Raw genomic sequence first — 22,816 nt, 5'->3', positions numbered from 1 at the left:
ACACTGAAACAGGGGAGTCACTCTATTTGTGACAGCGCCACGTGTTGAATGTCGGACGTGTGGCTACGGTTAACACGGTCTTTTTTGTTAATACGGATCACGGGTGATCTTATGTGACAAAAAATCGGGAGTAGATAGTCTCGATTTTACTACTTCATTCATTTCGAAGAAAATAATATATTTTACGAATTCATTCGGCGAACAGATACACCCCCCACCTCCACCCCCACCCCTCACCTCCTTACTTGACCTAGAACCTGGTCTCGTGCCGACGCCTCTTGCTCCCTCTCGCTGTCAAGTCTCCCGGCGACCCTCTCCATCGACGCCTCGACTATCGGTTGCCGCCTATCGTTTCCGGCGACCAGATCGACGGGCATCCCATCCTCCTTGATATCCCTCTCGGGCGTCGGGAGATCTACGCGGGGGACCATGGTAGGCCCATTCATCTCTTCTTTACATACATATTTTCCTGCCGTGCAAACCGTGGCTGCCTGATTTGGGCAGCAAAGGAGTCTAATATCTAGACCCAACTTGGAGTAAGGTCCCCTTTTGAATTATAGGTTTTTCCTGTGTGGATTGGATAAGTTGGTAGATTATATACAGATTGTGAGACCGCGAGCCTGTATTTGGACTTCAGATTTTCCATTTTCCCATTTATTAGTGCCGAGGATCATATTTGAGGTGCGATTTTCATGTTTCTAGCTTATGTCATACCAGTGTAGCATAAACATTTTAGAACAGATCATACATCACATATATTTGATCAAAGTTTTAAGGCGTCCAGGGGTTTTAAGGCCGGGGGGGGGGGGGGGGGGGCTCTAACGCCTAGGCGCTTAAAGCGCGAGGCGAGGCGACGCCTCTAACGCCTAGGCGCTTAAAAGGCGAGGCGAGGCCTTAGTTCATTTTTGAAAATGACTAGACATAAATAGTCGAAATACCTTGAATTTTCTGGTTGTTGAGCCCACACAGCATCCATTTTTTCCAGCTTTCTTCCCATTTCTTTCTTCCACAATAGAAATCTGCATAAAGATGGAACATATATGGTTAAAACTTGACTTAAGTACTTAACAGACCACCATTGGTAAGGAAAACAGAGAGTAAATGGGAGTACAAGTGCAAAAGCAAATAAGATGACAAACATGACTGCAAAAGCAAATAGGTCTAGCTCTCCACAACCACAAGTCCACAACACAAAATAAATTAGGTTCACAAATCACAACATAAAATAGGTTCCAAACAGGCAAACACAATGAACTCATAAGCAAGGCTGTCCACTCTCAATGCTCAATAGCCATCATCGAACTCATCCATGGTAGCATTTGTGTTGTCTTTACCATCTTGGTCAGCACTAGTTGGATCTTCTTCATCATCGGTCACATGAACATCATCTTGAGGAAAGTCTGGATCATCATCCTCTCCATTGGGGATACTTGAGTGTTGTTCTTGGTCATCGTCTTCATCATCTTCATGAAGAAATGTTGGTGATGGAGCAGACCTTTTGCGCTGCCTCTCGTACTGGATATTGGCATTGTAGTGCCTCCTTTCCATGGTTGTAGCTCTAGGAAAACTGCGACCTTGCAGCGACGAACTTGCACCAACAGCCTCATCAACAAGCTCCCATGAAATGTCACTGGGACACCCTCGAGCACGTTGGGCTGGAGGTATTGTTGGGTCAGCCCACTCATTGCCCCAATCAAAATCCTCAATGATAAGAGGATCATAGCTTTTGTCACCCATCTTCTCACGCCTCTTTTTAAACCTAGCCATGTTCTTCTGATTGTATGAAACAAAGTCATTGTCATTCAATCTTTGAACTTGTAAACGGTTCCTTTTCTTTGCGTGGATCTACAAATAGCAAATAGAGTGAATAAAGAGAAAGAAGTTAACTTGCTCTTGCTGAAATAAAGAGAAAGAAGCTACTCTCAAATTCAAATGTGCTCCAATTCCTCTCACAACCGGATGATGAAGCACAAAGACTAACAATACGCTTTGCAAACCTTTGTAGCTCAATTGCTCGGCCACCAATCAACTAAAATGGTAAAAAGTAAAAACCCAAATGCATTAGGAGTTTGCATAGAAAATAACTTGCTGAAACTAAATTGCTTTTCTTGCTGAAATTAACTTGAGTTGACTTACGAGGTCTTTTTTATGAAATATTTTGGATTGCCATCACATTAGCAAAGGTTCCTCGCTGGTCCTCATAGAGAACAGATTGTGTATCAATCTTCTTGCGAATTTCGACGTCAAGTACCATTTTTGCAAGGACATCATTAAAGAAACTTCTTAGCTCCCTAACTAGGGCATCATCACCCCTATTGACAATAGAGAAGAACTTTCCAGGGTTAAAAAACAAAGCGGGCCCATACAATGGATGATCCATTTGAGTCTCCCAACGATTATCAACAATGTCAATGATCTTCTTGAGCAAAGCTTGCTTGTTTTGATGCGGGAAACCCAATATGATCCTCTCTTTTGCATAGCGCATTACTGCTGTCATTTCTGGCATGGGAGGATACTCATCACCATCTGCTATCCTAAGAGCTCGAAGAAGAGGAGCTGAAGCTCTAAGGCAGTCCTCAACTGAATGCCACCAGTCCGCGGAAAGTATAATCTCTTGCACATTCAAACCAGCCTCTGTTTTTGCCAATTTGTTTCCAACCCATGGTTGACATGTAAACAGAGACCTCAAAGCTTGCTTGTGGGTGACCAAACTCTTGAGAGCAAGATAGAATGTGGCGAAACGAGTGGCTGCGGGTCTCACAAGATCCAGCCACCCGTGGCCTTCCTCATTAGACTAAGAATTCTGCCATGCCTATAGATGAAAGTAGTGACTCATCCACCCCTTGCAATAGGCTTCTTAAATGCCTTTAGCTTCCCTATATCTTCCAACATTAGGTCCAAGCAATGGCATGCACATGGACTCGAATGTAGTGTAGGAATCCTCTCCATTAGAAGCTTGCCCGCGGCCTTGCAGTTAGCACCATTGTCGGTGACAACTTGGACAGCATTCTCTTTACCAACATCCTCAATTCTCTTCTCTAGCAAATCTGCTATCATCCGAGCATCTTGGCATTCACTTGATGCGTCCACCGACTCCAAGAAGTAAGTGCCCTCCGGGCTGTTTACAAGGAAGTTGATCAAGTGGCGTCCCCTTCTATCGGACCAGCCATCTGACATAAGTGTGCAGCCATATTGCTTCCATGCTGCCTCGTGCTTTGCCCTCAACAGTTTTGTTTCCTTGACACAATCCTTAAGCAATTGCTCCCGCAGCTCATGAGGAGAAGGAGGCTTGTAACCTGGGCCATATTGACAAGAGGCTTCTATTGCAATCTGAAACTGCCTAGAGCTTGCAACATTGAAAGGTATGCCACACTCATAGAAGAACAATGCCCACTGCATACTCACATAGTGTCTATCTTCCGGTGTTTTTGTGCTGGACTCCATGGGTCTTTGAGAAGACCCGGAGCGTCTTTCATCAACAACATCCTCAGGTTTTTTCCTAAGCACGAAAACAATTGACTTGACTGCAACAGCTTGACACTTTTTGCCGGTGATTTTTACAGCAAAGGCCTTCTTGTTCCTCTTGGCTGCTGTCCCTGAACTGGGCCTTGTAGTGGAGCATTGAACTGCTGGTGCCATGGTTGTTGAATCTACCTTCACTGCATCATCATTGTCTGGCTGTCTTATGTTTCTCCTGTTGTTTTCCAAATATTCTAACATCTCCCTCCTAAGTTGTGTGGTAGCATTTGGACAGCCTGTTGCATCCCCACCGGTGGCTGCAAGATGCTCTTTGTGTCTCTTGATCCCTCCTTTAGTTATCTTGCCACAAAGATTGCATACAACAATATTGATGTCCGGAGGTTTCCACCAATACCCATAATTCCATCCAGGATCATTTGACCTCCGTAGCCTGCGTGTTGGATCTTTCATTGGATCATAAACACCCTCATGAGCATCACCATCCCCATCTGCCATTGTGTGACCGCAGAGTGCAACAATATATTAAAGAAACATCCACTAAGCTACTATTCTAATAAGCTAGACAGCTAGTATAAAGAAGATCCACTAACAATATACTAATGATTCACTAACAATATACTAATGATCTATTCAGCTAACAAGGACAAACATCAATTATTTTAACCACAGGTGGCTCCAAATTGCAGCAGCTAGTACTATATCAGAGGCACAACCGCACTAGCAGGCAAGCAGCACAGCACAACACAGCAACACAGCAGTGAGGGGCGGAGAGGAAAGAGACCATGGGGGAGAGAGGGTAGTCGTACCTTGTTGCCCTGCTGGGGGAGGGATGCGCCAGGGGAGGAGAGGCTTGGAAGCTTGGCCGGCGTGGGGAGGAAGCTGGACGAGGGAGGAGCACGAGGCGGACGGAAACTCGCGGAGGAGGGGCTGGCCGCCTGAGAGGAGAGAGCTCTTTCCGCCCCGCCTATCAGCAGTTCCCTCTCGACCTGCCCATGGACGTGGAAGGCGTCCAAATTGGACCAGGGCGACGCCTCCCGCCACCCGCCCCCCCCCCCCCCCCCCCCCCCCCCCCCCCCCCCCCCCCCCGCCTAGGCGACGACCTGGACGCCTCAATGGGCGAATCCAGACGCCTTGGACGATGGCCTAAGGCGGGCACGACGCCTTGACGTCTCTGTGCGCTCTGATGACTAGGCGACGCTTTGGGGACGCCTTAAAAACCATGTATTTGATATAGCATTTCTGCTGCTAAAAACTGCTGAACTTCTTATCCCCGTGGCACTATATCTGTGCAAGCTAGGCTGTGGGATTTTGTTTGACTCATTTAATTTTCTATCTGTTGCAGCATAAGCTGGGGAGAGGAAGCCGCGACAAGGTGCAACAGTTCATGTCCATAACTGGTGCAAGGTGAGATTCGAGTGCAGTTATCTCTATTATGTAGACTCTCGGGACTGTAATTTGGTGGTGATTTGTTAGTTTAGTTATTATAGGTCCTCTTTTCATATTGTTTATACTACTTTCTGAAGTGGTAATGTTGACATGTTACTTAGTTGCAAGATTAGGTAGTACCTTTGTAAAAACTCTGTTATATGGTGCATTACTTTTAATATTTGTGCTGCGAAGCAAATTTATGATGTAATTGTTTCTTTTTGTCTAGGTTGGATTTAGTGGCTGTGTCATAATCTGATGCTCTGTTGTGTTCTCCCAGCAAATTGTGATGCGGTGTGATGCCTTCCCATAGAAATCTTATTATCAGTGGAATTTAACTTCTGAAAATGAGTTTGACATCGTGTTGTTGCAGATGATCATGATGAGAACATCAATCCATTACAGTTATGCTGTTAAGTTCTTATTTTTGTAATAGGCAAACCCCGTTGTGACATTGTAGACATAAGAAATGAGATGGACTGAATCCTGAAGAAGTAAAACTTGTCAGTTTAGGATCTGCTTGGAGCTAGGGCCTAGATGAACCCAGCCATTGGTTTAGGCTCTGATTCAAAGATTTCAGCACTGTGATTCTTCAAGTGCATAGTTCACAACAAGTTACTGCCCAGGAATATGAAACTAAATGGTTCCTCTAAATGCCTAAAACAGCATTTATTAACTCATATTTGGATGCTTACATAAAATAAATACTTATGAGCTTACCAAACTCTTCTACTCACTTGTTTTTATTAAGGACCAAGGAGTTCAGTTGTCTCAGTTTTATTTGACATTCCTTGTCCCCAGAATAGCAAATGATTCTGTTATCTGATAATGCAGCGAGAAGGTCGCCCTTCAGGCTCTGAAAGCTAGTGATTGGCACTTAGAAGGGTCTTTTGATTATTTCTATAGCCAGCCACAGGTTTCTGTGACAAATTCTCGACATCTTGAAGATCTTTACAGCAGATACAAAGGTATCGTTGTCATGTCATTTGCCAATTTTTTAAGTTTTGAGTACGAGTTTTGACTTCTGACTCTAGCTTTTGTTCATATGGTTCTGATTTATCCCATCTCCCTTTGTTTTTTTTTGCTTCTCTACTCAATGGAAGCATGTTCTCTCTGTCCTGCTGTAAGTTGTTTACTTCTTAATCGGTGATGTATCTTGTTTTGTCTCCAGAACGTGATGCTGATATGATCATGGTGGAGGGCACATCTCAATTCTGCAACGACCTGTTGGTAAGGACTAGCTTTTTATCTTTCAATGTACACTTACATTTGAGCATATCTAGTCCATACTTAGTAGCAATCTACCATATAATTCTTATATGACATTTAGCTGCAGCTATTATTTTCTGTTCCAAGTGTTGTAGTTTGTCTAACTGGTTAGGAAATGATGAATATTATTGGTTAGCAGGATGCTGTTTACTTGTGATATTGGAATGGTTTCTAGATCAGATACTATTAAATTAAGCTTCCCTCTTTATGTATTTGTCTGTTGGGTTACATATTGTGATTGTCTGTGCCAATGAACAGACTCAAAACTAAGTGGTGCTATTATTTTTGTACTGTCCATTTCCATGGTGCGAAGGGTGAGGAAGCGAGCCGAGCCTAGGAGGATTCACTTAGGTAGCTGGAACATAGGGTCTCTGACAGGTAAGCTTCGGGAGGTAGTTGATACAACGGTGAGGAGAGGCGTTGATATCGTTTGCGTCCAAGAGACCAAATGGAGGGGACAGAAGGCGAAGGAGGTGGAGGGTATCGGTTTCAAGCTGTGGTACACGGGAACGGTTGCAAACAGAAATGGAGTAGGCATCTTGATCAGCAAGAGCCTCAAGTATGGAGTGGTAGACGTCAAGAGACGTGGGGACCGGATTATCCTGGTCAAGCTGGTAGTTGGGGAATTAGTTCTCAATGTTATCAGCGCGTATGCCCCGCAAGTAGGCTACTATGAGAACACCAAGAGGGAGTTCTGGGAAGGCTTGGAGGACACGGTTAGGAGTGTACCGATTGGCGAGAGGCTCTTCATAGGAGGAGACCTCAATGGTCACGTGGGCACATCTAACACAAGTTTTGAAGGGGTGCATGGGGGATTTGGCTATGGCATTAGGAATCAAGAAGAAGACGTCTTAAGCTTTGCGCTAGCCTATGACATGATCGTAGCTAACACCATCTTTAAGAAGAGAGAATCACATCTAGTGACTTACAGTAGTGGGCAACACTCTAGCCAGATTGATTTCATCCTCGCGAGAAGAGAAGACATGGTGCATGCCTAGACTATAAGGTGATACCCGGAGAGAGTGTTGTCCCTCAGCATAAGCTTGTGGTTGCTGACTTTCGCTTTCGGATTCGTGTCCAGCGGGACAAGGGTGCCAAAGTCGCTAGAACGAAGTGGTGGAAGCTCAAGGGGGAGGTAGTTCAGGCGTTCAAGGAGGGGGTCATTAAGGAGGGCCCTTGGGAGGAAGGAGGTGATGCAGACAACATGTGGATGAAGATGACGACTTGCATTAGTAAGGTGGCCTCAGAGGAGTTTGGAGTGTCCAAGGGAAGTAGAAGAGAAGCTAAAATACCTGGTGGTGGAACGATGATGTTCAGAAGGCAATTAAGGAGAAGAAAGATTGTTTCAGACTCCTATATTTGGATAGGAGTGTAGACAACATAGAGAAGTACAAGATGGTAAAGAAGGCCGCAAAGCAAGCTGTGGGTGAAGCAAGGGGTCGGGCGTATGAGGACCTCTACCAACGGTTAGACACGTAGGAAGGCGAAAGGGACATCTATAAGATGGCCAAGATTCGAGAGAGGAAGACGAGGAATGTTGACAAAATCAAGTGCATCAAGGACGGAGCAGAGCAACTCCTGGCGAAGAACAAGGAGATTAAGCATAGATGGCGGGAGTACTTTGACAAGCTGTTCAATGGGGAGAGTGAGAGCTCTACCATTGATCTGGACAACTCCTTTGATGATACTAGCAGGCGTTTTGTGCGGCGAATCCAGGAGTTGGAGGTCAAGGAGGCTTTAAAGAGGACGAAAGGAGGCAAGGCGATGGCCCCTGATTGTATCCTCATTGAGGTGTGGAGAGGCCTTGGGGACATAGCGATAGTATGGCTAACCAAACTTTTCAACCTCATTTTTTGCGCAAACAAGATGCCAGAAGAATGGAGACGGAGCATATTAGTACCAATCTTCAAGAACAAGGGGAATGTTCAGAGTTGTACTAATTACCGTGGAATTAAATTGATGAGCCATACAATGAAGCTATGGGAGAGAGTCATTGAGCACCGCTTAGAAAGAATGACGAGCGTGACCAAAAATCAGTTTGCTTTCATGCCTGGGAGGTCGACCATGGAAGCCATTTTCTTGGTATGACAACTTATGGAGAGATATAGGGAGCAAAAGAAGGACTTGCATATGGTGTTCATTGACTTGGAGAAGGCCTATGATAAGATGCCGCGGAATGTTATGTGGTGGGCCTTGGAGAAACACAAAGTCCCAGCAAAGTACATTACCCTCATCAAGGACATGTACGATAATGTTGTGACAAGTGTTCGAACAAGTGATGGCGACATCGATGACTTCCCGATTAAGATAGGACCGCATCAGGGGTCAACTTTGAGCCCTTATCTTTTTGCCTTGGTGATGGATGAGGTCACAAGGAGATATCCCATGGTGTATGCTCTTTGTAGACGATGTGGTGCTAGTCGATGATAGTCGGACGGGGGTCAACAGGAAGTTGGAGTTATGGAGGCAAACCTTGGAATCGAAAAGTTTTAGACTTAGTAGGACTAAGACCGAGTACATGAGGTGCGCTTTTAGTACTAGTAGGCACGAGGAGGAGGGGGGTGTTAGCATTGATGGGCAGGTGGTGCCTCAGAAGGACACCTTTCGATATTTGGGGTCAATGTTGCAGAAGGATGGGGATATCGACGAAGATGTGAACCATCGAATTAGAGCCGGATCGATGAAGTGCACCAAGCTTCTGGCATTCTCTGTGACAAGAGGGTGCCACAAAAGCTAAAAGGCAAGTTCTATAGGATGGCGGTTCGACCCGCAATGTTGTATGGCGCTGAGTGTTGGCCGACTAAAAGACGACATGTGCAACAGCTAGGTGTGGCGGAGATGCGCATGTTGAGATGGATGTGTGGCCATACAAGGAAGGACCGAGTCCGGAATGATGATATACGAGATAGAGTTGGGGTAGCGCCAATTGAAGAGAAGCTTGTCCAACATCGTCTGAGATGGTTTGGGCATATTCAGCGCTGTCCTCCAGAAGCCCCAGTGCATAGCGGACGGCTAAAGCAGCTGATAATTTCAAGAGAGGTCGGGGTAGACCGAACTTGACATGGGAAGAGTCCGTAGAGAGATATAAATGATTGGAGCATCACCAAAGAACTAGCCATGGATAGGGGGGCATGGAAGCTTGCTATCCATGTGCCAGAACCATGAGTTGGTCGCGAGATCTTATGGGTTTCACCTCTAGCCTACCCCAACTTGTTTGGGACTAAAGGCTTTGTTGTTGTTGTTGTTGTTGTTGTCCATTTCCATGGTGTGTAGGGGAATCTTCACTTTTGCTCCTTATCTTAGCAACATCACATTGGCACTACAAATTTCTAACCACAGATGCTATTTGTTTGTTTTCCAGGTGGATCCTCAGGATATCGTCATGGTATGTGTTTCAGTTCTTTTGTGCTAACTAGCTGTGTTCACTTGCTGTTTGAGTGGAAACCAGTTCACTAATTTTTGCTGCACCTGCTACTGCTGCTGCCACCCTTTGAAGTTAATTCATTATCTATTTGATATTTTAAGTACACACATGTTCTTATCTCTTTGCAGTGACCTGCCTTTTCATTGTATTTAAGTGAATACTGTGATCTGTAGATCATCACTGTTATTACTCATCTTTTTATGCTGTTCACAGCTTGTCATATCATGGCACATGAAAGCTGCCACAATGTGTGAATTTACTCGTCAGGAATTCATTGATGGTCTGCAGTCAATTGGGTGAGTGCTATTTGTAGTCATGATAGTTCAATATGCAACTAATCAAGACCCTTGCCAATTACACATGTAATCTTTAGGGTCATATTTCTTGGTACCATTGCAAAATCACCAAAGTGATTTTTGTTTTGTTTTGAGAAAAGGCAGTGAGATTCGTGCGTTTCTTTGTATTGAAAAGGAAGAATTTATATTACAATCCTCCTAGGAGGGGCAATGCTGGGAATTGAAAAGCCTATGACTAGTGTACATCCCATGTCTGTGGGTAGATGATACGGAGACCGGCCGCTCATGCCTTGGTCCAGAGGGACGCCTCTTCCTTGATCTTCACGACTAGGTCGTTCAGCGAGGGTTGAGTGCCCTCAAACACACAGCTGTTACGGTGTTTCCATATCATCCACGGGGTCAGCAGGGTCACGGAGGCGAAGCCTTTGCACATGGGGTGCGGCATGCTCCGCTTGGCGCGATGCCACCAGGCGAGAAGGGAAGTCTCATTGCTGGGGGCGGCGCAGGGCAAGCGGAGCCAGGTGATGGTGCTTTGCCAGACCTGCCTGGAGAAGGGGCAGTGGAGGAGCAAGTGATCCATAGTCTCGGGGTCCTGGCAGCACAAGATGCAAGGGTCGTGGTACTGCGGTCGGAGGTCCAACATCGATCCTGGTCGGCAAGCCAGTGGAAGAAACGTACTCGGGGTGGAGCCCAACTCTTCCAGATGAGCTTCCAGGAGGCGCTGGGGATGGATCCTTGGAAGGGGATCTTGTAGCAGGACTTAGCGGAGTAAGAGCCGTTCGTAGTCCACTTCCAGGAGAGCTGGTCAGGCGTGTTGAGCAGGATGGTGTGCTCGATGACGTTCCAGAGGAGGATGTACTGGCCAATCTCGTGGACACCGAGAGTGCCCTCGATGTCGCGAGCCCAGCCGTTGGCATTGAGCCCTTTCGCAACTGTCCGCGCCTTTCTTCTGCGCATGGGGATGCAGGCGAGGAGCCGCGGAGCTATCTCGCCGACAGAACGGCTGCCGATCCAATGATCGTCCCAGAAGAGGGCTGAGAGGCCGTTCCCCAGGGACATCGTGGTGCAGGCGAAGAACAGGGCGCGTTCGTCCGCTGAGAACTGCAGGTTGAGCCCGCTCCAAGCTCTGTTCCGGTCGGTGTGGCTGAGCCAAAGCCATCGCAGGCGGAGAGCCAGCCCGGTGCGCTCTAGGTCTGGGATGCCAAGGCCTCCAAGCTCGATGGGGCGGCATGTGCGCCGCCAGTTCACGTGGCAGTAACCCCCATTGGTAGCCTCGCGGTCCTTCCACAGGAAGCCACGCTCGATCTTCTCTAGTTGCTTGATAGTCTTCTTGGGCGGAGCAAAGACAAGCAGCTGGTGAATGGGGACTGCACAGAGGACGGATTTCACCATCGCGAGGCGCCCAGCCTTGTTCATAAGCCAAGCCTTCCAAGACGGCAATTGGCCCCTCACCTTGTCTACCAGGGGCTGTAGCTGCGCCGCCGTCGGTCGCCGGATCGTGAGAGGGATCCCCAAATAGGTGATCGGGAGCTCGGCGATGGGAAGCCGAGCAGCCGCACTGCCGCGGTTGCCGCCTCCTGGTCACAGCGAATGAGTGTCGCTGTGCTCTTGGCGAAGTTGACGTGAAGTCCGGAGGCGCAGGATGCCCTTGACCGCGGTGATCTTGTCCGGCGAAGGATGGCAAAACAGCACGACATCGTCGGCGTACAGCGAGATTGCCGGTACCGTATGCCGCGGGTGTAGTCGCTGCAGGAGACCCAGCGAGGCGGCCCGGTTGACGAGCCAGCCGAGCACGTCGACGGCAAGCACGAAGAGCTGCGGGGACAGCGGGTCGCCCTGCCGGAATCCTCGGCGATGCCAAATCGGGGGGCCGGGTCGCCATTGAATAGCACCCGGGTGCTCGTTGAAGATAGCAAGATGGCCAACCAAGCTTCGAAGCGGGTGCCGAAACCGTAGCGGTGCAACACCTCGAAGACAAAGGGCCAGGACATCAAGTCAAATGCTTTGGTCAGGTCCAGCTTGAGGAGGGTGCGCGGGGCTTTGAGCTGGTTGAGAAGCCGCGCCGATTGCTCGACGAGGACGAGATTGTCGTGGAGGCTGCGCCCAGGGATGAATGCGTTTTGGTTCGGGCTAACGAGGCGATCCATCTGAGGGCCGAGGCGGAGGGAGAGCACTTTGGCGAACACCTTGGCGACGGGGTGGATGAGGCTGATCGGCCTGTAATCCCCGAAGGTGGCGGCGTCGGCCCGCTTGGGGAGCAAGGTGAGCAGCGCCTGGTTGAGGCGGTCGAAGCCTCGGCCGCGCATGTCGTAGAGCTGCCGGAAGACGTCCACCATGTCTTGCCGCACCGTGGGCCAGCAAGCGCGCAAGAACTCCCGTCGGGGCCCGGCGCCTTATGCGCGGGGAGTCGCTGAATAGCGTTCCAGATTTCCTCGGCGGCGAACGGCTCCTCAAGGGCGAGGAGGCCGTCGGCGGGCTCAATGAGCTCGTCAAGATGGAGCGAGCACTCGCGGTCGACGGCGGTGCCCGGTAGGCCATCAAAGTGTGCGAAGGCCGCGTCCGCCATGTCGTCGTGGCTAGAGATCGTGTGCCCGTCGATGCTGATGTCGTAGATTCTGTTCTTCTGCCGACGGTAGGTGCTCTGGCGGTGGAAGGAGGTGTTGGCGTCACCCCTTCAGCGAGGTAATCCGCGCTCGCTGGCGGGCCATGGTGCGCTCGAGCGAGGCAAGCCCGAGGTAGGAGACCTTCAGCTGGGAGCGTAGCCAGCTCTCGTCGGGGGTGAGGGCCCGGTCCTCTTGCGCCTTGTCGAAACGAGAGATCAGCTCCCGCGCGATAGCAAGCTTGAGGCGGACACCGCCAACCGAGCGGGCGCTCCAGCTGGTGAGCGCGCGGGCGGTGGCCTTGAGGCGTAGCACCATGCGCTGGAAGGGATCGCAATGAGTGACGGAGCCCCAAGCCATGGTCACCACGTCCTGGAAGCCATCTAGGCGGAGCCAGAACTGCTCGAAGTGGAAACGTCGGGGAGCGCGAGGCAGGGGGCAGCAGTCGAGCAGCAGAGGGCTATGGTCGGAGACGACCGACGCGAGGCAGCGTAGGTGGCACTCCCCATGAAGCTCTTCCCAGTCTGAGGTGCACAGGATGTGGTCGAGGTGCACGAGCGTCGGCGGCGATTGCTCGTTTGACCACGTGTACCGGCGGCCGTTGAGGTATACTTCTTTGAGCGCGAGGTCGTCGATCAGACGGCGAAACTTGCCCATCATGCGGCGGTTGAGGTTGCGGTTGTTCTTGTCCTCCTCGCGGTAGATCAAGTTGAAGTCCCCGCAGAGCATCCATGGTCCAGGGCAGGCAGCTCGCACGTCGCGAAGCTCCTGTAGGAAGGCGATCTTCGCCGCGTCGGCCTGGGCCCGTATACCACGGTAAGCCACCAGGCGGGGGCGCCAGGCATTGACAACTTGGGCTGAGAGTGTGTTCGTGGCGAGCGACTGGTTGGAGAGGGCGACGAACCGGCTCTTCCAGGCCAAGAGTATGCCGCCGCGGGTGCCGACTGCCGGCAGATAGACGTATTCGTCGAACTCGGAGCCAAGCGTCTCAAGGACGGTCCACGAGCAAATGAACTCCATCTTAGTTTCTTGAATGCAAACAATGGATGCCTTGGTGGTACAGATCAGCAAGCGGATAGCCGAACGGCGAGCGCGCGCGTTCAAGCCGCGGGCGTTCCAGATTACAGGAGCTGCACCCAGCGATTTAGACCGCGATGGGGCCGCCGTCCACCGGGGTCGCGGTCGGTGCCTGTCCCTGGGGGGAGGCAGCTCGTGATCGACCAGCGCTGCGATCGCAGCGAGCACAGACCGGGGGATGGGCGCGGCGAAGATGCCGTCGTAGGCCCGCATCTCGGCAGCGGTGATCTGTTGGTTGACGCCCAGGATGCCGAGGGTGCGGAGGACCTGCACCTGCGTCCGACGCTCAGCCGTGGGAGGAGCAGCGGTCTTAGAGGCCGATGAGGACGCAGATCGGTCCCGCCGTGGAGAGAAGTTCAGTGTCGGCCGGCGCAGGCGCTTTCCTGGGGTGGGGAGGACAGCGCTGATATGCTTTGTGGCAGCCGAGAGGAACTCTCCCAGAGTCCATGTCTCGGTGGGGCGCCGATGGCGCGGTCGCAGCATGGTGATTGGCGGGGAAGCGAAACGGCCCGTGGGGGAGGCGAGAGGACTGCATGGCGCGTCTGCAGGGCTGATTGGCGCGTTTGTAGCAGGTGGGATAGACGGGGGGCTGCCATGCGCGTCAGCAGGGGGTGGGGCAGCCGCGGTGGTGCTGGGCGCGGTAGTGGTGGGCGCACCCGCATCAGCCGCGGTAGTGGTGGGCGCATCCGCGTCTGGCGAGGAGGTGGGGGCGGGACTGGCAGGGTCCGCCGTCATCGCGCCCTCCACCGATCGGGCCAGGGTCTCGTCATCCGTGCGGGGATTGGCCTCGGCGGGGATCGCTGCGTCCAAAGGTATGGACCCCACTAAAAGCAGCAGATCCGGTTAGGCAGAGGGGGTTGGTGCAGCGCGAAGCTGTGTCCCGATGCCCTCTACGATCGCGTAGGGCGGCCGCATGGTCGAATCTGAGCTGGGGCCCGCGCCAAAGTTGGGGGCCTGCGAGCGATCCAGAGCCAAGGGTGTGGGGGCCTCTGCGGCTTCTGATCCTGTCGGCCTGGGGATCAGAGGCAGGGCAGGTTTGACTGCTTTGTCGGGCACTTCTCCAGGCGGCTGACGAGGTCAACGGGTACTGCGGGCCCCGCGTAGGCCAGGCCAAGGGCGGATGATGCGGAACGGGAGGGGCGCCGTCGGCTGGGTGACTGTACGCCGGACTTCGCAGGTCGAAGACCAGCCAGCAACTCCGGCTATGTCGTCGGCGCGCTGCGGGCGCGGGTTGCGCGGCCAGGGGAGGTCGTCCATCTGCATGTCGTCAGCGCGACCAGCAGGGGTGCAGCCTGTGCGGCGTCTCTTGCGACCACGGCGGCGTTGGCGGGCGCGCCTGGTAGGGTTGTCGTCGCGGCGCTCCTGGTCGCCGTCCTGGCCGTCGTCGGGGTCGGCCGCGGGGGCGTGGATTCTCGGCGCAGGGGCGTCGAGCTCAGCATGGGCGAGCGTGATGGCCACCGGGTACGTGAGGGTAGTGATGGCAGGGGAGTCCGACTGGTGGCGCGAGGGGTGCGACTCGACGATCTCCAAGGTGGCGTGGCGGTGGATGCGGGCCGGGTCGGCTGTGCGGGCCGAGTCGGCGGGGCGGGGCGGTGCGGTGTAGCCTCTCGATCCAGCAGCTGCTGCCCAGGATGTGCTCCGCCGTGGAGAGATGCCAAGCCTGGGCGGGGATCCCGCGGAGCTCGAGCTCGACGCGGTAGTCCAACCTGCCGGAGCTGGCGTGCGAGAGCTTGCACCATGGGCGCAGCGAGAAGGAGAAGTGAGAGCCGGAGATGAAGTGGTTGCCGGCGACGCGGTCCTTGAGCTCGCGGGAGATGAGGATGATGAGGAAGTCCTCCGGGTGGTGGAGGTGCACGGAGAAGTCGCCGGGGTGCAGGGTGAGGGAGGTGTGCAGCAGCCCGGCCACCTCCTCCGCGGAGACGGCGGGCCGCGTCCCAGTGATGGTGGCCACCATGGCCCGGCGCAAGACGCCCTCCGTCTCCTTGATCTCGACGGAGCGGGCAAGGATGACCCGCACCGGAGCAGACGGGGCATCGGGGCGTGCCTGTCCTCGTCGTAGCCGCGCGCGGGGAGTGGGCTCGAGTGCTGGTGCGACGGCGGTCTGGGCATTCCCAAGACTCCTGGCCAGACACGAGGCAACGGCGGCAGCGGACGTCTCCAGTGCAGTCGTGCACCCTGTGGCGCGAGTCCAGGCAACGGAAGCAGAGGCCTGCCGCCTCCTCGGCCGAAGGGCTGCGGGGACAAGGCGGAGCTGGGCCCTGCTCAGCGGCGCGCCGAGGGCGGCGGCGTCGGTCCCGGCGTCGAGGGAGTTCGAACCCCTCCTGGGCGACCTCGGCCGCGGCTCCGGCGCGCTCCACCTGCTGCTTCTCCAAACGCGGCCCAAGGCGAGCCGTGGCCGGCACCCTGCGCGCATCCGCCGCAGGGGGGCGGGTGGGTTGGCGCGGGGCGGCGTGGCAGCTTGCTGGCGCGCCGTTGGGGCCGGGGAGCTCGGGGAGGCGGCGACCTCGCTGTAGGAGCGCGCGGAGGAAGAGCCGTCGAGGGAGACCTGCCTGCGGCGCTCGTGGCCGGAGGAGCTCGCCTCGCTGGAGCAGGAGAGGGCCATGGCGAGGGGAGGGTGCTGGCGGAGCTCGACGGCGGCGGGAGGATGCGGGGCGGAGCTAGGCTAGGGGCGGGCGGAGAGCGGAGCGGAGCCATCACAAAACTGCAAACTCCAAACTTCAGTCTTGAGCGTCTGGAATCATAGAAACCGCACCAAAGTGGAAAATATTATTCGAATACAATGTGTCACAACATGTCATTTTCTCAATGGATAGTATTTTCCAGTGTACATATTCTGCGACACTGCAATTTTTTTCTCTGTTCTAATAGTATTATTTCATTATTTTTAGGGTAGATTCAATTGAGAAGCTCCGTGAGAAACTTCCATCACTGCGAGCTGAGATAAAGGACGATCGTAAGTTTCCTTTTTTGTGTGAAACTGGATATTTGTACTACATGACTACCTAGTTTAGCCACTATCCAATTCCTGTTTGTACGTAGATTGAACGGCCTATCAAAATATATATTTAAAGTTGCTTCTATCTTCCGAGTTCTAACCTACCTGTTACTCTTTCATTTTCCAGATAAGTTCCGTGAGATATACAACTTTGCATTTGCTTGGGCTAGGGAAAAGGTTATCCTCGAGAGCTAACTATTTGTTCCAATATTTTGAAGTTGTCATCGTCTTCATTGGCACTTCTGTTTCTCAACCGATGTTATCTATGAAACTTTCCTAAAACATTCACTTGATTTTACAGGGTCAGAAATCCCTTCCACTGGAGACAGCTATTGGAATGTGGAGGTTGCTGTTTGCTGAAAGGCATTGGCCCTTAATTGATCACTGGTGTCAGTTTCTACAGGTGTGCCTTAAATGGCGTTTCTATCTAATCCCATTTTCTGATAGTTGAGCTTTTCCATTACGTTATTGTTGTAAGATGGTACTGTTTTGCTGAATTTTTATTCTTAAAATTTCAGGTAAGGCATAACAAAGCCATCTCCAGGGACACATGGTCTCAGCTGTTGGAATTTGTTAAGGTAAATCTTTCATCCCCGCTTTTGTCACTACACTAGCGTATATTCCCTTGCTTTGCAATGGGATATACATATTCCAGTGGTCCAACACCAGTGCCCTCATACACATCGGCATCATCGACTTTATTTTTGAAACAGAGGCAAAGATTGCCTCATCTATAAATAAGCAGAAGAGAATTGCCCAGTTAATTACGGAAAACCGGGCAAAAACCGTTACAACAAGGGCCAAGCCCACTCCCATAGACTGAAACACTCAGGGTCAAAGCCCACAAGCCCACCCTTATCGACGACACGTCGACCTACGACCGGACAACGTAGCTCCGACTCTGACGGAGAACTCTGTAGGACAAAACCAGGCACGACTGGCGTCAAGGGAGATCGCCGAACGGGCTACCTGTAGCCATTCATCGTATACCGCATGGTCCCTTCGCCACAGCTTCGACTCTATAGCAACAAACATACCAAGGCAAAACCGTGGACACGCCGAAGAAGAGCCGACTACCGCAATTATTGCCGCGTCGTCGACATCGCTCCCACCATCATCGGTGCCACAGAAGTCTGGACGCCACACCCGCCACCAGCCGCCATCCACCGGTCCCGCTCACCCACGCCAAGCTCCCGAGACGAAGCCCCCAAGAGGGGTGGGAGAACAAGCAACGATGCCTCCAAGGAGGTCAACGACGGCCACAACCGTCGCCATCGTTGGTCACGACATGAGGCCAAGGCATGGTTTTCACCAAGCTCCGCACCACCTCAGCCGCACATCATCCCGCATTGGCGTCGATAAGCCCACCAAACATTACCACCATTGAAGCTGCCCATCAATGAATAAGCACCAAAATCTGCCGCGGCCAACTGCACCTCGCGGAGACCACCGACGGCCGGAGACCTCACGTCGCCGGAGCGCACCTCCTCTCCGTCATGGGCCTCCGGTCCGCGCACCCCTAGGGGCGTCCACGTGATGCCAAACCACGCAGACACCAACCGGCCGCGCCCCTCGTGGCCGAAGCCGCCGCTCGAGCGCCGTAAAGGCCGCTCAAGCCCCAGATCCGCCGAACTCACACGTGCTACCGCCCAACACGCGGCCACCAGCACAGCGCCGCCCTGCCCAACCCCTTGCACGCCCCTGCTCCTCCCCTTGCTAGCCGCAGCCCCGCCCTTGCTCCAGATCCGCGGCACACACAGCAGCACCGCTGCCCCTGGTCGCCGTCCCATGCGCAATCCTGGCCGCGACCCCCACGCCGTGCGCACTCAGAACGCGCCCAACGCCGGATCCACGGACACCCTGACGCAGCAGTGCTGCGCCGCCTGGGTGCCCCCCCCCCCCCCCCCCCCCCCAAGTGCGCACACCGGAGCGGGAGCTACACCAGAGATCCCCACGGGACGAACAACCCGCGCTGTTGGAGCCCAGACTGGAGGAGGAAAGCACCCCGCCGCCGCCGGGGCTGCGCGGGCTTTGCCCGTCGACTTCCGCCGTCGGCGGCGAGGGGAGGAGGGGGCAGAGGAGCTGCGCTGGCGGCGGCAAGGGTTCGTTCCCCCGGTCGCCTGCAGGAACGACCTATCATAGACTTTTTGATATACTTGGCAGGAAATGGGTTGCAGGCAGGTTTCTAGGCGCAACCAATTATGTCTTGATAGAATACATCTTACGCTCCTCAAGAAACTCTTTAACTTTCTTTCCCTTATTTTCCCGGGATCTTCATGTATCTAGTTACCCTGCAAATCACCTGCCTAGTTAGCTTCTTCTACCATTTCATTTACCCCCGACCTATGTACCAAAACAGTATACAGGTAGGACTGATATGTAGCATGCCTTTCAGTTCATAAGACAAAGAAAAAAAAAGGCATGCCAGAACCCAACAGAATATCAGTCTTCATACAAAAGCGTGCTACACTCTCCGCTCACATGGAAATAATGAATTTAAATACATCTACTTCTGCACGCTAAGTAACCTTGTGAACTAACAGTAAGTTCACATTACTTTTTGGCATTCATCTCTTTTAAGCAGCATGATACTTTGCGTAAGATTCTACGGTCACTGATGATTATCTAGTGTGGTAGTTCAGGTAGAGCAGGTACATTTTGATGCTTGGTTGTGGAATCCTAGTAGCAAGCGAAATGCCATCTGCCGCTATCAATACACTACATATGGCTATGCAGATCAAAATTGAAAGCACCACACACCTACTTCAGAACAGATCAAAATCAAGTACTCAACTACTCCCTCAGTTCCTAAATATATGCGTTTTGGGAGTTCAAATTCAGAGGGAGCACTATCCATGTGTGAATAGTTCGGTAGCAGTTTCAAGCAAAAACAAGTACCTGATGCCCTCTCTTTGAACTTTGAACCATCATACTAAATTTCTATCCGGTACTGTAATCTCAGTAGGCACTCTTCCTCTAGGTAAGGTGAAAGAACAATCGTTACTTCCACAAAGAACTCCATCATCCTTTGGTAAACGAAAGAAACCCACATCACGAGAAAAACTGCATAAAGCCAATTAGTTAGACTGGATGGGGGTCAGCAATAAACAAAAGTTTCAAAGCTCGTGATCATCCTCCAAATTCCAGAACAACATTAACATCACAGAAGTAAACCTGGTGATCAAATGAATAAAGATAAAGCTATATTTACTTGAACACGTGTAAAATCAAAATAAAGGCAGGCATCGTTGTCCCCACTCTGCACACAGAGGCAGGAGAGCCCCTCCCTATCCACACCGTCGACCTGGTCACAACCTCCATTGCATGAGCGCAGACGAACACATGAAGCGTAAGCACCCATTACAAAGAACAAGAATCTCCAAGAGCAGATGCCTGGATCAGAAAACAGCTAACCTCAGGACGAGTAATGGAAGCTGGCCCTGCAGTCGGAGCCAGCGAGTCATCGGATGGTGACAAAGGAGCTGATGTTCGTGTCCATATCTAGTTTGCCTGTGGCAATATTTCTCCAACCTATCGTCTTCCTCTACATACGCTATTCACGTGACGATGGGGATCCATGTGCTAACTAGAGCTCCGATCTCGGCGGCAGGATCGCGTGGTGGTAGATTGCGTCCGCCTTGTTCTTCCTCACCTCAAGCGGAACTTTGCCTTGGTAGATTTGCCACAAAGCTACCGACAATGAAGGCCTTGCTACCATGCTCATCCGGCTCTTCTGTCCGATTGGGCGCATTTGTGGCGAGTTGTTGCTGCTCATGGGCCTCTTCCCGAGCTCCTTTTCTTACTTGCTGCTCATGGCTTCTTCCCGAGCTCCTTTCTTTACCCCCCGGAGCGGATGACGGTATATTGTGGAGGCCAGGGGCGACGGTAGGGTTAGCACCACACCGTTCATGAGGTCCAAGGGGGAGAGAGAGGAATTGGGATTGAGGTGCGAAGCGATGTGTGCGTGCCTTTCTCTCGGGCCATGTTGGGCCTGCAGGCTGCTGGAAAAACACAGGAACATTGCTCCGAACCGTTTTTCGCCCCCGCTAACGGGTGGCATTGAGGGGTCATTTAAAAGAACTCCAGGGCAATTCTGACAATGGATGGGTAGGAACAATCCTCCCTTTAATATTAGGTATATAGATATGAATGCTCTGATTTTGCCGGACTTGTATGCCCCTTAATCAGCATGCAAGTTGTTAATCTGACATCCAAATTTTGCTTAGGCAAATGAGACAGGTCAGCTGGTGTGCCTAGGTTGTAGTCTCTAGGTAGTTTGTGATCTGTTGCCTTCAGTGATTCGTCAATAATCTATTCATCTTTTCTGTTCTATCTTCACTGATCGTGTATCGATGGCTCTTTTTTGTTGGATGTCCCGAAGGGACTAGATGGCTCTTACCATGACTTGCATGTAGAAAGAGTCGATATTGTGAACTTAACCAATTTCACTGTTGTGTTATTGCAGACAATTGATCCAGAGTTATCTAACTATGATGAAGAAGGTGCTTGGCCCTACCTAATTGATGAATTTGTGGAATACCTAACCGAGAATGGATGCGTTCAGCGTAACAAGTGAACCATTCGAGCATGCATTCTGACTTGGATATCATGATTTGGTGGTACAAACATGATTCATGTCGATGAATAGAATATTTATGTTTGGATGTCGGCATTGTTCCGGCAACCCATCAGAAGACAGATGATGTTGTCGTTTGGTGGAATCTACTTGCACAGGGGTGATTTCACTGGCTAGGATTGCAAACTCTATCAATCTGGTTTGTATTTTGTGCTGCCCCTATCTGCTACAGCTTACCCAAAACAGTTATTGGTTTACTGCTGAATGGGCGATGGGTCTATAGTTCATGCAGGTCCAGGTATGAGGTAATGCGAACTTGTGATATCGGTATTGATCGATTGTTGGCAGATAGGGGACCTTACTATGAAGTAATGCAAACTTGTGATATCATTCTGGGGGCCGTTTGTTTGAACTTTTAAGCTATCCTGTTTTTATTTTATTTTATTATTTCTTTTTAATGATGATCGCCGCTTAGTTGGCTGCAGTCAACTTGATGAGCCGATTACTTTAGGTGATACTTGTCATCTTTTACATTACCAGAGATGCGATTGCTTGCCCAAAGAAAATAAGTGTCAGCATTTCTCTCTGTTGATGCAAACGGATTTGATTTCACTTTCTGACACGACTTGACCCTTGGAGTTGTTGATTGCTGCGCCTTTAATTTTCATACTTTATTCTTTTGTCACAACATGCTTATGTGTTTTGGAGTTTGTTTGTAACATGCAGCGTTTTGGATTATGCAGTGCTCCCTCCATAAAGAAATATAAAAGCATTTAGATCACTAAAGTAGTAATCTAAATGCTCTTATATTTCTTCACAGAGGGAGTATTTTTTTTGGTACCCACATCTTTTTGTTATTACTTGGTGCTTTGGTGAATCCGTGTAGGAATATAGTGGTATTGGGTACAACAGATACTGACCCTGTCACTGCAACATATACCGAGGGCAGTGTCATTCATGATCTGGTGATACTTGCGAGCTTTTACTTTACAGGAAATCTGCTGGGTGATCGTTCAGTTTTAGGAAGTGACATGTGCGGTTTGACTAATTATGGAGGAAGAGGGTCGAAAGGAGCCTGGGCCTGGTCTAGTGAAGTGGACGAAGAGGGGTGGGTAGCGAAGAGGCCCGTATGATAAGCGACTAGTGGACTCACTCTGGTCACTACGTCAACCGGCAGTAGTAGGTTGACGAGCGCAGGCTCATCTACTCCTGACGTACAGTGAGTTTGCAAAAAGAAGAGAAAAGACCACGCGATAAAATGTATCAACTGGCGTGCTCGTACGGCTAGTCAACTGAACTACGCAGGGCACCCATTCTATACCTAGTAATAATACTAATAAAGCAAGATGATGTTTTTTGGTTTTGTCTTGCAACTGATCCTACCTTAAATGTATTATGCACGAGGTGGTACTAATTCTTGCGTCACACGTCCACATCGTTTGTTTTGATTATTTCTTCATACATTGGCGTTGTTTGGACCATGCGTTAGAGTTAGAGTTGGTTAGATTGGATCCATCTAACCCGAAAACATCCAAACATGAGGATTAGAGTTGGTTAGATGCATCTAATCCATTCAAAAAAAAAAACCCCACCTAAAAGGTGTTTATTCGGGTTAAGAGTTAGGTTGGGTCCATAAAAAAATACTTTTCTCTCTACCTCCACCACACCAATTCC

General features: G+C 51.2%; 1 protein-coding gene and 1 pseudogene across 2 annotated transcripts; both read left to right on the top strand.

Moving 5' to 3' along the window:
• The first annotated feature begins 220 nt into the window (after nucleotides 1-220).
• LOC123452641 (DCN1-like protein 2) lies at nucleotides 221-21,532 on the top strand. 2 transcript variants are annotated; one of them, XM_045129337.1, is made up of 11 exons: nucleotides 221-432; nucleotides 4,823-4,884; nucleotides 5,740-5,873; nucleotides 6,077-6,135; nucleotides 9,536-9,559; nucleotides 9,812-9,894; nucleotides 16,460-16,524; nucleotides 16,694-16,743; nucleotides 16,868-16,969; nucleotides 17,085-17,144; nucleotides 21,032-21,532. In XM_045129337.1, the coding sequence occupies exons 1-11, from the start codon at nucleotides 430-432 to the stop codon at nucleotides 21,140-21,142; spliced, it is 753 nt and encodes a 250-aa protein (XP_044985272.1). In that variant the 5' UTR covers nucleotides 221-429; the 3' UTR covers nucleotides 21,143-21,532. The 2 variants fall into 2 exon arrangements, with proteins under 2 accessions (XP_044985272.1, XP_044985273.1); XM_045129338.1 differs by lacking the exons at nucleotides 221-432; nucleotides 4,823-4,884 and adding an exon at nucleotides 5,180-5,199.
• Nucleotides 14,243-16,451, top strand: LOC123452639 (annotated as a pseudogene).
• Nucleotides 21,533-22,816: the final 1,284 nt, after the last annotated feature.

Source organism: Hordeum vulgare, chromosome 5H, assembly GCF_904849725.1.
Source record: "Hordeum vulgare subsp. vulgare chromosome 5H, MorexV3_pseudomolecules_assembly, whole genome shotgun sequence".
NCBI lineage: Eukaryota > Viridiplantae > Streptophyta > Magnoliopsida > Poales > Poaceae > Hordeum > Hordeum vulgare.
This window is presented reverse-complemented; position numbering and strand designations above follow the sequence as displayed.

Bases quoted from the DNA above. Each gene is read 5' to 3' on its own strand.
- LOC123452641 (XM_045129337.1), top strand. The intron at 4,885-5,739 runs GTGAGATTCGAG...CTGATAATGCAG, and splicing joins ATGTCCATAACTGGTGCAAG to CGAGAAGGTCGCCCTTCAGG. The intron at 9,560-9,811 runs GTATGTGTTTCA...TGCTGTTCACAG, and splicing joins ATCCTCAGGATATCGTCATG to CTTGTCATATCATGGCACAT.